The sequence below is a fragment of the Macrobrachium nipponense genome, chromosome 11, assembly GCF_015104395.2.
Source record: "Macrobrachium nipponense isolate FS-2020 chromosome 11, ASM1510439v2, whole genome shotgun sequence".
NCBI classification, from domain to species: domain Eukaryota; kingdom Metazoa; phylum Arthropoda; class Malacostraca; order Decapoda; family Palaemonidae; genus Macrobrachium; species Macrobrachium nipponense.
In genome coordinates this window covers 55,430,882-55,446,182 of record NC_061087.1, presented here as the reverse complement: position 1 = coordinate 55,446,182, position 15,301 = coordinate 55,430,882, and the positions used below count along the sequence as shown (strand labels likewise).

General features: G+C 38.4%; 1 protein-coding gene across 2 annotated transcripts in view; it reads left to right on the top strand.

The window, feature by feature from the left end:
• The first annotated feature begins 1,157 nt into the window (after nt 1-1,157).
• The window catches only part of LOC135206041 (alpha-1-inhibitor 3-like), a 168,601-nt gene continuing 154,457 nt past the window's right edge, over nt 1,158-15,301 (top strand). Inside the window, exon 1 of one of the 2 annotated variants that reach the window (XM_064237237.1) lies at nt 1,158-1,322. In XM_064237237.1, coding sequence (XP_064093307.1) covers nt 1,252-1,322 — 71 coding nt within the window. In that variant the 5' untranslated portion in view covers nt 1,158-1,251. The remainder of the gene's footprint in view (nt 1,323-15,301) is intronic. The other variant, XM_064237227.1, reaches the window with a different exon arrangement.

Genomic DNA, 15,301 nt, shown 5'->3' with positions numbered 1-15,301 from the left:
GTTGCTGAGATGAATAGTGACACTCCTTATGCCCTTCAAGTACACGTTCAGTCCTGATAGGAAGGAGGGGGGGTTGGTGAGAAGGGGTGGGAAGGGGTGCTATGTAAAAAATAGTTGAAAAGAACAGATAATAGTGTCTAATCCATAGTTTTTTCAAGATTGCTGAATGAGAGAGAGAGAATTTATTATCTATAATCAGGGAGGGATTTCCCCGCAGCACAGGTTGGTCAACTATGCATATATGCACATATATGCATATATATATATATATATATATGTGTGTGTGTGTGTGGTGTGTGTGTGTGTGTGTGTGTGTGTGTGTGGTTTTGTGTGCATATCTTTGTACGCTGTATATGCGAGTTTGTGACCGTGCACAAAAAGCATGAATATGGCTGGCGGTGTTTTTGAGCGAATTAGAAAAAAAGAGATTTCGCTGTAGGAGTTAATTTATTCGAGAATAAATAAATGAATTGACAGATCAACTAGAGAGAGAAGTTGGGCGCGTGCTTGAGAGAGAGAGAGAAAGAGAGAGAGAATAAAAGGACGCCAAGATGCCGATATGAGTTCATTGATGTCTCTTTGTTCTACTTAAAAGTTATAATATACAAAGAAAGATCATAAGTATCGAAACGTGAACGGTTCTGTGCATCTGAGAAACTGCATAACGCTGCGGAGAGAGAAGATGGAAGGTGTGAGTACAGAGCATTACACCACCAAGGCAAGAGGGAGGGATAAGGCTTAGCTGAGAAGTCATTCTTCATGTAAAACTGTTTACGGAATTGACCTTGACACCAGTCAGGTATGTTATTTAGTCCGGCTATCCTCTTGCAAGGAAAGTGTGAGCATGATTATTATAAACATCCTGAGGCTTCTGCTGCGATTATTTCTAAGAACGAATTCGTAATTGTGTCCTTCAGTGCGCATACATTCCAATGAAACATGACATCACTTCTTAAGTTCTCATACCGGGCCCCACATTTCCCTCTCCTTTGTGCTGAGAGCGGTTCGGACGATAGGAGGCTTTGACCACTCTCTCTCTCTCTCTCTCTCTCTCTCTCTCTCTCTCTCTCTCTCTCTCCTGTTACCGCCTCGGGATCCTCGGGCTATACTGGAAATGCTTCTTTTATTGGTAGGCGCTGTCCGACTAGGCGGAGCTACTCGAGAATACTCTCGACAGTGACTAGAGTTCCATGACAGTCGCGTTTGCGTTCTCGCGATCATAGTTCCTGCTGTTTTGTTGTGTCTGCTACCATGGCCAGGCGACACTCCTCGCCTCTTCTGTTCTTGACAGCGTGTTACCTCAGCCTGCAGATAACTCATGGGTAAGAAGATGACAACTGTTCATCTTGATCCTCTTGTCCTAGTCCGAAGAATAAGTCATTCGCCGTGTGCTTTGTCTCTTAAAGAAACGTTCCAAGCATTACCATCGTTAATGGAACGTATGAAGAAATTCAGGAGATTTGAGAATCCATTCTCCCGTCACTTTCTCAAATGTTCTCTTTTCTTGACCTGTTAGAAGTGATTCTTTTGGCGGTGTTGAAATGAATGGAAAGATGAACACTTGAACATCGTCCCACGGTGGCGGTAAGGCGAGGGAGGGAGAGGGTGTTCTTCCAAAAAAAAAAATCAAATCCGACTTCGTGCAATGTTCTGATGCAATGTCATGTAGTACCTACCTATACCTGATTCTAACCATCAGAGATAGACACGTTACACTAAATATTTCCGTTGTCGAATTGTACCTCACCTACAGGCTACAGATTTAACAATTTAGAGGATATTGTCACTATAGAAACTGTGATCAGTACTGTCGTAAATACCTATTAATTAGAAGGGCGCTGTGAAAACAATAAGAACCCTATCTTTTTCACTTATTCTATATCAGTTTATGGAAGCATTTGATACTCGCCTAAGCACAAGTTAGTGAAAAAACTCACTACTTTTCAAGGTGCGCATGATTTTCCTCTGATAGTTTAGGTATTCGAAGCTTCAAAGTTGACTGTCAACATCAATTATATTTTCCCCATTTGAATGTTTCTTCAGTTTGTCTAAAGTATCAAATGGAAACTGTATACATTTCAAGCTTGATATCACTGAGAATCACAAGAGCAGTACCCAGAATGGATGCTAATCTTTTGCAGCAACCACATGCTGCGAGTTTGTTGTTAAACAACAGGAATTCTTATGAAGAGCGAAGAAGCAAAGGTATGCGAATCAGTGTGTCCCAAGAATCTATGCTCGTCAAATGCCTTTGTCCGTTCAAAAAACTATTTTAATAACAAAAAGGCAGTGAATTAATAACACAACACACGTGACACACACACCATACATACACACACACACACACACACACACACACACACACACACACACACACATATCTATATATATATATATATATATATATATATATATCTTGTTTTTTTTTATCACATCACCGTGATTTATATACAATCATAAAGCTACAATGTGGTTTGATATCCAATTCACGCTACTTCAGGAATATCACCGACGGGGAGTTATGCGCCGAGGGGAATGAATGATAAGAGATAACGGATCATATTTTCCCGAGTTGTTATGATGGAGACGTACCTTCCAACGACTCCAGTCACCACAGTAATACCTGGATGAAAGAGGCAGACAGTGATATGTGGATAAAAGGACAGAAATTACTATGATGAATGTAACGCATTTTCAATAATATATTTCTATGGTCTCAAGCACATGAAATGGGGTATGATAAACCCATAGAGTTTATATACCTCATAAGTTACAAAGCGAAGAAAGGGGGGATGGAGGGAGAAGGGAGGGGTACGGGTTTGAAAACCTACCCATAATACTGTTAGTCCAGTGGCAGAATGGCAATTTTTTTAGGTGAAACCTTATTTCACCAGATATCAATTTCTTTTTGTTTGGTTTTTTTGGTATGTAGACCCTAATTCTCATCAAAAACAAAACGAGTGCAGGAGGAGCAGCCTTGGGGAAAATGTTTTATTTGCCATAAATATAAAATGGCCGCCATTGCATATCAGGGCTTATTAGTTTTCAGCCATATTTTAATTTCTGTTTAACATAGAAGCTTCATTTTGACAAAATTCACGTTTTTGTATAAAGTGTAAAACTTTTACTATCAGATATTATAATGTTCTGTTTGTTTATATTCTGGGCTCTTCTCTGGAGAAAATCATTAGCCCTTCAGTTGCTAGTGTCCAGATAACATTATCTCGACCCGCAATCATAGTATCGAAGTCGCGAAGATCGACACATTTCCACCACTGTAAAAAAAGTTTACTCTGCAAATTATGAATTAATTTTCTTTCCTTTACTGAAATATCGTGTGAAAATCACACGGCAATATTTCATTCCATCTGGTGGTGGAACAACTACACGTGTACGTCAACAAAAACAAATGGATTCTCAGCTGGTCTATTGCCCCTGAAGCATGTGTCATTATTATCCAACGCTTACATACTCTGTATTGCTGGTGTTGCGATGCATAACTTGTGTTATTTTTCCAGGTAGTGCTTGTATTGCCTGGTTGAGTACAGGATGAGTTTTTAAAAGGCAATCCTGTTATGTATCATCAACCTGGTGTGTGGAACGGAATTTGGTCAGGTCAATAATGGAGTAACTCTCAAACCATCTGCACTGAAGCGATGGGCATATGGCCTCCATATGTGTAAACAGCAAAAGAAAGATGTTATGTCGTTATCTGATATAGATATGCAGCAAACAGTCACAGCACACAAGGAGGAGAGTGCATCAAGGATATAGAATGATGACACAAATAGACAAAAGGTTCAGAATAACCTGGTCGCATGTCTAGTCGGTGGCCGGAAATAAAGTTACAATTTTGGCTTGGCAAGAAAGTCACAGGAGAAAAAAAGTCACATTAATTTATGGTGGCCGGTGATAAAGTCACGGGAATCATTCGCTATATTTCTTGGGGGTCATTATCTTTATGATATTTACAGTCTTTTATGTTTTTACGGTAATCACAACGAGCTTGCACTAAACACGCCGCAAAGGTGTTTACATACTGTGTTGTAAAAAAGAAAATCCCCAGTGGGCTTGTGCTAAGCACGCCGTAAAGGTGGATACATGGATACATACCGGATTAAAACCCTTGGGGGTCACTATCTAAGAAAGATTAATGCGACTTTTTTTTCCTGTGATTTTTCTTTACCTGGTGCCTACATCTGTTAATGTTGATAACTCTGTCCAGCTGGGAGAAGAGTTGATAAGGAGTTATGAACTGTGGCTTCAAAGTTTTCACAAGTCACTCACAAAGCCAGTGGTAACCATGTCTGTATCTAGGAAGAAGGTAAGTGTTAACATTAAAGTATATGCCACATCACTGATCTACTCTAGGATACTATGTTTACAGTAATTTCGAGATATTGATATGAAAGATGCTCTCACAAAATCCAAATCTACATGAAAGCAAAACTTCAGGTTAAGTCACAGATCGTAAATCTGTTCCTCCAGATGCAGTAGTCCTAGATGGAGGTAGTATTCTGTGGATATTCCACTGGCCTTCCCATGGACTTGTTCATGACTATATAAAGATCACTGAAGAGTATATTATGTACTCACCTTCAGAATGCTGATACATATTTAATCTTTGATAGATACTATGCTAACAGCATCAGCGGCTAGAAACAACCATGGATTATGCACTAATATCTGCCGTTTTCAGTTATTTTTAGATGTCAACTCCTTCCCACCCATTTTCACCGCCTTTCCATTCAGGACTGAACTTGGACTTAAATGGTATTGGGAGTGTCACTATTCATCTCAGCGACCTTGGAAACTATGAATTAGACACTAATAACTGTGTTTTCAGTCATTATTACATGTCAATACCTTCCCAAATCTTCTCAACCCCCCTTCCTATCAGGGCTGAACTTGTACCTAAAGTGCATCAGGAATGTCAATGTTCATCTCAGCAGCCTCAAAAACTATGGATTAGACACTAATATCTGTCATTTTCAGTTATTTTTACGTCATCCCTTTCCTCCCCTTTCAACCCCCTTCCTATTGGGACCGAACTTGGACTTAAAGGCCATTGGGTATGTCACTGTTCATCTCAGTGACCTCAAAAACTAAGGATTGGACACAAACAGATTGGTTATTCTTACATGTATCCCCCTTCCCACCCCTTCTCACTTCCCCCTTCTTATTAGGGCAGAACTCCGACTTAAAGGGCCTTGGGAGTGTCACTATTAATCTTCAGTGACTTCGAGATCTATGGATTAGACACAAATATCTGTCGTTTTCCAGTGTATTTTACATGTCACCTTCCCCTTACCCATCCCCTCATCACCCCCCCTTCCTATCAGGCTGAACTTGGACTTGAAGTGGTGCATCAGGAGTGTCACTATTCATCTCAGCAACCTCAAAAACTATGGATTAGAAAAACTAATATCTGCTTTGGTTTTTATGGTTATGGTTTATATTTGTCTCCCCCTTCCCACCACTTCTCTACCCCTTCCTATTGGGGCTGAACTTTGACTTAAAGGACACCGGGGGTGTCACCATTCAATTCAGTGACCTCAAAAACTACGGATTTGACACTAATATCTGTCATTTTGGGTTATTTTACATGTCACTGCCTTTCCACCCTTTCTCACTCCCACCTCTTTCCTATCAGGGCTGAACATAGACTTAAATGGTATTGGGATGTCACTATTAATCTCAGCGACCCTCAAAAAACTATGGATTAGACACTAATATCTCTTATCGGTTACGGTTATTTTTACGTCACCCCTTCTCACCCCTCCTCTACCTTTTGGGCTGAACTTGGACTTGAAGGGCACCAGGAGTGTCATTATCCATCTCAGCAACCTCAAAAAGTTTGGGTTACATACAAATATCTGTCATTTTCAGTTATTTGTACAAATGTCCCTCTTCTCTACCATTCTCACCCTTATTCCTATTGGGGCTGAACTTAATAGCCGGGGTAAAAAATTAAGGCGCAGCATCCCAGCCCGATAAACACTGCGGTCAGCCAATTTAAAAAAGAAACACATCAATGGAAAGATGAACATATGTAAATGCATAAATGTAAGAAAAAAAATTCTACAAAAGGGCCTCTTTTTACAGGATTTTTTCTAAATCTATTTTATTTTTTGAAATTATAATTACAGTTCATACAATATCATAACAAATAAGAACTAAAATCAGTAACAAATTCTGAGTATATTTGTTGTAAAATATTTATGTAAATTTATTGAGAGCAAAAATGCAGTAACTTTTTTGGATTTTACATGTCTTTTCTGATTTTTCTTTGTATTTTTCTGTGCAAAATTACAATTATAACTGACATACTATCATAAAAGATAAAAAATAAAACCAACAGCAACCCCTGGGTATATTTATGAGCAAATATATAAAAAGATATCATGTGAGAGAGAGGCAGTACATACTCATTTCGAGTCAAGATCATATCTAACTCTCTCATGAGTCACTCACTTGATTTTAGCTAGTCTGAATGTTGCCATTAGTGAATTTATGAGCTATGGCAGTAATGGCACCTCTTTCCCTTCCATTTCCCCCAAATCGATGGAGTGTAATATTGTTACTCATCATGAGTAAATCCGTTGTTCACCCAAAACTCGTTATTGCTACTTGTGAGCATTCCGTCCATTGAGGGTGAAAGGGCACCAGGAGTGTCCATATGGATCAGCCACGAATATCTGTCATTTTCTGTCATTTCTACATGTCACCCTCTTCCCACCGCTTCTCACCCCACTCCCTATCAGAGCTGAACTTGGATTTAAAGGGCCTGATCAGGGTTGTCAGTGTTCATTTTAGCAACCTAGAAAACTATTGATTAGACACTAATAGCTATGGCATTTGAGAATTTTTTCATGTCACCCCTTTGCCACCCCTTCTCATCTCCCCCTTCTTATTGGGGCTGAACTTGGACTTAAAGGGCATCAGGAGTGTCATTGTTCATCTCAGAGACCTAAGATTATGGATTAGACACTAATATCTGTCGTTTTCAGTTATTTTTCATGTCACTCCCTTCCCAACCCCTTCTCACCCCTTCCCTACTGGGGCTGAACTTGGAATTAAATAGCATGAGGAGTGTCACTATCCATCTCAGAGAACTCAAAAACTATAAATTAGACAACAACATTTGTCATTTTCAGATATTTGGACTTTTCACCTCCTTTGCCACACACTCCACCCCTTTGGTGCTAGTGATGTCTACCCAACAGTATTTTTCTTCAGATGGTATGTCATAAGTATATGAAGTTAGGTTGAAATATCTGAATGCATCTCAAAAGTTATGATGGAACATACACAAACACACACATACATATATCCATTTTTATATGCTATATAGATATAAACCTAATTGCTCATTATGCCTATTCACTTACAGGGTATGCCTTCTGAAAGTGTTACCCCTCCACTCTAAGTATTTACATACTGGGGTGTTGCAGATCAATAATGTTATACGCATTTTTTGAGGTCAATCAACCAAGAAATGTTGTTGTTTAAATTTGCTGATATGAATAATGAACGTATTACTGCCATAGGTAGTAACTTGTAATAATAACTTGTGCCTAGTCTGTCAATCTATTACTTCATGTTTTTGTAATGGTAGTGCACAGAACCACATGGGCATTGCTGCTGTAAAAAGTGCTGAGGGCCTGCCTATTTGAGGTTTTGGATTCCTTGGCAAGGGAAAAGTCCCCATGTGCTGCAAATGAGTTTATTTCTTTGACTGTGCTCTTTTTTACAGTTTTATTTATAGAATACTGGGAGATATGATGCTTATACCTGATGTTTGTTTTGATAATAATTGGCAAAAAATGTTTAGTGGTTTTGAAGAACGTTTAGATGCGGTAGGTAATGAGAGATGAGTGTTTCTTTAAGAAAAATAGACAAAAAAGGCATGATGCTCACGACTAGCAATAACAAAGTGTTTGTAACTCGGGTAGCAGTGAAATGCAGAACACGTGATGAATAGCTTTTATCAGGAAAACTTTGAGGATGTGTAAAAACACAAATGCAGAAGGAAACCTTTTCCTAAGAACTGTGTTCATAAAATATAAAAACTTATATTGAAACCAAAATTTGATGTGATAGTTTGAATTTGTTTGTGCTGGGTTTGGAGAGCAAAAAAAAAATCTATTTATTTGGATCCATACCTAATAACAGAAAGAGAAATTGTATAAGTGGTAGTTCTGGAACACCTGGAGTAATGGGGAAAAGTCTTGTGAAAATTTGTCATAAAAGAAGGAGGAATTTGCAAATATAAAGTTTACAAAGACAGATATCGAAAATTACCTGGGAAATAAGGAAATGAGAGAAATTTTGTTTATTCATTGTTGATACAGAGTGAATCAAAAGATAAGCTAATGGATATAATGGTGAGAAGAGTAGTGGCTGAAGATTTTCTAATTATTATATAGTTAAAATAAGTGAAATGAATGGTAACATTAGTTGGAGGGAAAAGAAACATTAAGAAAAGTGAACTTGAAAAAAAGCAAATGATTATTATGGTATATAAGAGTGGAAAAGTCAAGGAAAGGGTTTCTGAGTCCTTCCAATGGAGCACCCTATTCTTTGTGGGTATATGTGTTTTAGACATGTATGGATACCGCATTTTTTATAAATGTGCATCCGCATTGACAATATCTCAACATCCGCATCTGCAGTTTGAGAATGCGGATATCACCCCCTGCTCAGTGTTCAATACTCCATACTCATACATTGTAGCTAAAAGTTTCTTTTTTTTTCTCTTTTCTAAATTTAGCTTTTTCGTTTTATTATGCAAAGTACATGATACACAATTGCACATTTCATAGAGTATACACTTTATAAGTAGCACCGTTATAGCATATTAGCTTTATACCTTATTCGTTTTAAAGCATATTTATCTTAGTAATTTCATGTCATTTATGGCCATTGTAATAATAAAGGCAGGGTATTGTGCTTTTTATGAAACTCTCACTCTCTCTCTCTCTCTCTCTCTCTCTCTCTCTCTCTAATGCAAAGAGTAGCTTTGAGTTTTGTTACCTTATCATGCAATGAGCGTGAAATAACCTTGTACCAAGACAACTGAACAACATTCGTATATTGCTGTTGTTGTCTGTACGTTCGTATGAAAGTTTACATGCATATACATGAGTATCACATATATTTCTACTTTCAGATAGTACATCGAATATTATGCAGTAACATACTTTGGATCATGTGGCTGAAAATAGTCTTTAGCAATTAAATATGTCTAAATTATTTAGAATTACAAAGTATCCGCATCCACATCTGCATCCGCGAGGGTATGGTCATCAAATATCCGATTCTGCATCTGCAAATATAAAAGATTGATATCCGTATCAGCAAATCTTAAAAGACTGATATCCGCATCCGCAAATCCCATTTCCAGTCATCCGAGACACCTCTAATGTGTATAGAAATTAAGACTAAATCAAGGAGAAATAAGGTTGTTTGAAGCAGTTTGATGAACAGGAAGTATCGTGTGGTATTAGTATAAAAATCTAGTATTAATTTACACTGAGGGAAAAATAATTCAGAAAGAAAGCTGGATGGGCAACCTGGTCTAAAGATGCCATACGTATGTGCATGAAAAGTTGCTGTAAAAAAATGAGTGAAGGTCTTCATGGAATACAAAGAACATTTGAGAACCGCATCTGAATCTTTCGAGACTGGAAGAGTTTTGTGCTAATTTGAATTCTGGTGGAAGAGACTTGAAAACCTCCTCGCTATACTGTACCGGACAGGGTTGAATGACTTTCTCGGAAGCAGGGGGCGGCGTGGGGGGGCGGGTGCGGTCGTACGATGCAAGGTCAGGAAGACTGCATGAGAAGGGGTGGAAGCAAGAAAAGTTCTTGAGTGGAACACTACTTTGGTGTTATTTCAAGCATTACATGGGTAAGATTGAGTGTTTTAGGCGGGAAAAATGAGGTAGTGAAATGAAATGGCGCAGAAATGTAAATAAGGATAAGAGAAACTGAAAAGGCAAACACTGGTTCGGTGACTCAGAGGAGTTGTGGGCGATGACGTCATGTAAAGTTCATCGACGCTGTACAGACTGGGAGTGGGAATTCTTGGACTCGTACTGTTGTTGTATAATTTCTTTGATTTGCTTTAAGAGAAACTTTCAGGAACTTCTCGCTCTCGTATGATTTTATGATTGGCAACGATTTTGAACTGGGGATGAATTTATGGTACTTTTAATACTCACAGACACGCTCACATAAACTCTTGCATAGTACATGCAAGGAGTGCACAGATTCCCTCAGACGCGTCAAAATGCTCTTGATTTATTATCTGATTTTTTGTTGCTTGAATGTGCAATAGCGGACACAAACAGTAATAAATAGACATAATTGGAAAGGGGATTTATCGAGTTTTTGCGCGTGAAAAAAAAAAAAAAATAAAAAAAAAATATGCCTTTACGCATATTTCTGGCAATTCTTCAAGTACATATAACCCTTCCTTTTTGGCTAACTTCAAGTGGTCTTTTTGCATTTCCGGTCTCTGGCTGAGTATTTTTTGCATTTCAGACAATACCTAAAAAAGGCATAACTATGCAGTTTCAAAACGAAATCGAAATCGGAGTTAAATCACTACGAATAATTTCACTCTTTACGTAATGCAGTCATCAGATTTATGTCTTCTTTATTATACTCAACGGTAAAATAGCTATGCACAAGTTCATTTGTAATATACATAGATAACCATATACTATTGTATATAGTTATCAACCACGCATTTGATGTCTAAGCCAGTCCCTTACGACGCTCCTGATTGGCTGTTGATAAGGGCTGGAAACTCTGTCTCTCTCGAAAGTTCACATGGGTAGGATCTGTGTTCCACCTCTCCTGAGGGATACGTCTTTCAGGAGAGGTGGAACATACATCCTGCCTGTGAACTCGCTCGAGAGCCTGAGAGTTTCCAGCCCTGTGACCGACTTATCAACAGCCAATCAGGAGCGTCGTAAGGGACTGGCCTAGACATCAAATGCACGGTTGATGTGAATCTGTTATAGCTATCCATCCAGGTGATGTGAACCGAACTCTGTGGCAACTGGTTGAGGTGAGGTCGAGCCAAAGGCAGAATGCGCTGGCCTCTTCGCCTCTGAAACTCGGCGAACATGAATCGACCCCCTCTTCTTGCCGTGAGTGGGGCTTCTTCACCCAGTCTTCATTAGATCTTCGTATCCTACTCAAGGCTTTACAGTATAAGAAGCGTATACATACACACAAAAACACATATATATGAATTAATTTTATCACATCACCATGATTCATATACAATCATGAAGCTACAAATGACTTTTAATATCCAATTCGCTCTATCTCGGAAATAATTTATTTTCATATGTTAACCGAAGGGGAATTCTTCAGTAGATAATAAGTTCGTCGCCTCGTGGGCTCGAACCACGGAAAACAAGACATCAAGAATTTGTAATTAGAATCGATATCAATCCACCTTATAAAAGAATTTTATCAAATCACCATGATTCATATACATTTAATGGCCAATTTGCTCTTCTTCGGAAATAATTTATTTTCATATATACTAACGGAAGGAGAATTTTTTAGTTGATAAGTTCGCCATCTCATGGCGTCGAACCACGGAAGGCAAGAGGTAGAGCGAATTGGATATCAAAAGATATTTGCAGGTTAATGCTCCTCTATGAATCACGGTGATGTGATAAAAGTCAATCATAATCTGGCTGTGTGGCAAACGCACTACCCAGTTAACACTGTAGAGGTTTGTTGATATCGGTTCGAATTACAAATACCCGAGTTCGACAGTGATTTGTAGGTGGGAGAAGGCATTAACTTACAACTCCCGTGTTGGCTGCGTGGTTTAAGGCACGCCACTGCAGTCCTGTGTTCTTGTCTTCCATGGTTCGAGTCCTTGACGGACGAACTTACAAAAAACATATTTGAAAATATTATATTTCCGAGGTAGAGAGAACTGGATATGAAAGTATCTTTTAATCAAAAATTAATCCTTATATATATATATATATATATATATATATATACATATATATATATATATTGGATTTATACATACATATGAATATACATACATACATACACAAAATGCATACATATTGTTATATTAAATATGACAATGATTAAAGAGGAGAATGCATATGGAAACAGTGAGAACCCAATAAAATTTGAATGTCTTTAATAACAATTAGTAAGCACCGACTCATACTACAAAACAGAACGTAGACACAAGTTACAGACAAGTTAAAAAAAAAACCAACGATCGCCCTACGGCATCCTTCACAAACTACCTATCAACAATTACAATTCTGCGGGTCACGGCGCAATACCCAAATCACAAAGCTTTACAACATCTCAACATTAGATTCATTTACACCTTTTACATCAAATATCTAGTGGCAACCACAGTTACATCGCACCAGGGATAGCTCCAAGGGTATGTGATTTTGGGGTTGGGGGTAAGGTGTTGGCTAAAAGCAATTTGACCAACTCGAGTCGGTCAATGTTGAGGTTTGACCAACTCGAATTCTTTTATTAATGTTTGACCTCCCAAGTACTGTTTGGTATTGTAAATAAAAAAAGAAAAACAACATGCATTCAATATAAAGTAATTTTTATTGATCACAGAATATTGACTACGAAATTGAAAATGATTATGTATACGTAGGATGAATGAATAATGTTATGATATATATATATATATATATATATATAGATATATATATATATATATATATATATATATATATATAGTATAGTATATATATATATAGTATATATATATATACTATAAGATATATGATATATATATATTACATACATGCTACCTCCTTCATACTTTATCCCTACATTAAAGGGTCAGTTGCCTGATGCGCCTTCTCCACTGACTTCTATCAAAGGCATCATCCTCCACCAAATCTCCTCTCTCCATATCTTCCTTCACTTTCTCTTGCCATCTAATTCTCTGTCGCCCCCTTGATGTTCCTCCTCTAACAGGTTTCCTCCAAGCCCTCCTCACTCCCTTCTCATCATCCATCCGCAATACATGCCCATGCCCTCTCAGTCGTGCCTCTCTTATCACCTCTGTAATCTTACTATGCTTGCCTTTCTTCTTATTTCGTCATTTTCCAATCGATCAAGCAGTGATATTCCCAATCCACCTCAGCATTCTTATCTCTGTTCTCTCAAGCTTTTCTTCCTCTTTCCTTCTTAGAGCCCATGTTTCCAATCCATACATTAGCACTGTGCTGTAGAACTTGACTTTTAACTTGATTGACATTTTCTCATCACATATAACTCAAGCTAATTCTCTCCACTTCTCCCACACAGTTTGTATCCTACTGTCAACTTCAGTCTCACATCATCCCTCTTGGCTTAAAGTAGATCCTAAGTATTTAAACATTTCTATCTAAACATTTCCACCTGTTTTAAAATCGAGCCTCTTTTTTCTTCCCTACTACTCACCAAAGCCTCTTGTTTTATTCACATTCACCTTTAAGCCACCCCACTCTAAAGAATCCTGTCACTCTCCTGCCCTTCTCTGTAGGTCTTCACTTAACACATCCATGAACAGTACAAACAAAAATGGGCTTAATGCTGATCCCTGGTGTAATTCAACACTAACTACAAAGTATTCTGTTTTCCCAACTGCTGTTATTACTTTTGTGCTCGTTCTTTGATATATCATCTTGACTAGCCTAACCAACTTTTCTGGGAATTTCATCTTCCTCAAATACCAATACATCACTTCTCTTGAGATTGTATCATATGCTTTTTCTAGGTTACAAATGCACAATAGAGCTCCCGTGTTCTCTCCAGCCTCTTTTCCTGTATCTGTCTTATTATGAAGATGGCATCCACCATCCCTCTTCCTCTCATGAATCTTTACTACTGTTTCCCAATCTTTACAGTCTTTCTATAATTGTTCTTCTGGTATCCTCTACAAAACTTTCAATCCATGCTCTGTTAGTTCAATTCCCCTGTAGTCACCATAATCCATGACATCTCCCTTCTGCTTGTGTATAAATACCATTAGACTCTCCTCCCAGTCCCTTGGCATTACTTCCTCTTCCCCTACAGCTTTAAATAAATCCATATCACGCCCTCTGTACCTAGTAATTTGATAATTTCAATTTGGAACTCAGATGGACCTGGTGCTTTACCATTCATCATTTTACTTAATGCTCTATTCACGTCTGTTTCCTGTATCTCCATCACTGGTCCCTCTACCTCCTGTGCTTCCCCCTCTCTTTCATTTTCAGTATTTAAAAGTTCAAAATTCTTTCTCCATCTCTTCTTAATGTCTTCATCCCTATGCAATAGATTTCCAACTTTATCTTTGATGACACCCACTTTACCCACATCCTATCTCTGCCTTTTCCTCAAGTTTGAAATCTTACAGATATCCTTTTCTCTATTTTTTGTTCCTAGTCTTTCTTTCAACTGTTCTGCTGCACTTCCAGTTGCCATATCTACCCTCTTTCTTGCATCGTTCCCTCTCCTCTGTACTGTTCCTCTGCATTCTGTGCATGCCTTACTATCCACTCCTTAAATTCTTTTGCTTTTTTTTATTGACTCTTGCAATTCTCTATTCCACCAACACTTTTCTCCTCTCAACACTTCATATCCATTGGTTCTTCCTTCCAGTTCTTCTGCCTCCCCCACACACATTTCTCTCATGTCTGCCCAGATATTTTCCACTTTGTTACCCTATCCAAATTTTACACTCCCCACCTCCAGCCATCTCTCCCTCACAGTCCTCCTAAAGTGCACCCATTTTTCTCCTTTAGTGTCCCAAATCTTAATTCTAGATCTCCTCTTTCTCTTCTCATTTTCAAAGCCATCACCACCAGCCTATGTTGTTTAACACACGCATCTCCCAAGATCACTTTAAGGTTCATCACATTGCTTTTGTTGGCTCCTCTAACCAGGATGTAATCTGTTAGGATTTGCACTCCTCCACTTTCATAAGTTATCAAGTACTTACCCACTTTCTGAAACCATGTGTTCTTACATGCCAACTAAAACTCTGAGTCATCTCCAATATATAATCCCCATCTTCATTTTTAATTCCAAACCCATGGCCTATGTGTACCTCCTCATACCCATTTCTTCTCTTTCTCACCCTGCTATTCATATCAGCTCCTATAATTGCTATTATCTTCCACCCTTTCACTACCTTCTTTGGCCACAGTTGTGAAACTTGCAGTACCCCTCACCCATTTATCATGCCAGTAGGAGGATTCTGACGCACGTCGCTTACAGGGGATGGCCTGGCCGCATCCATG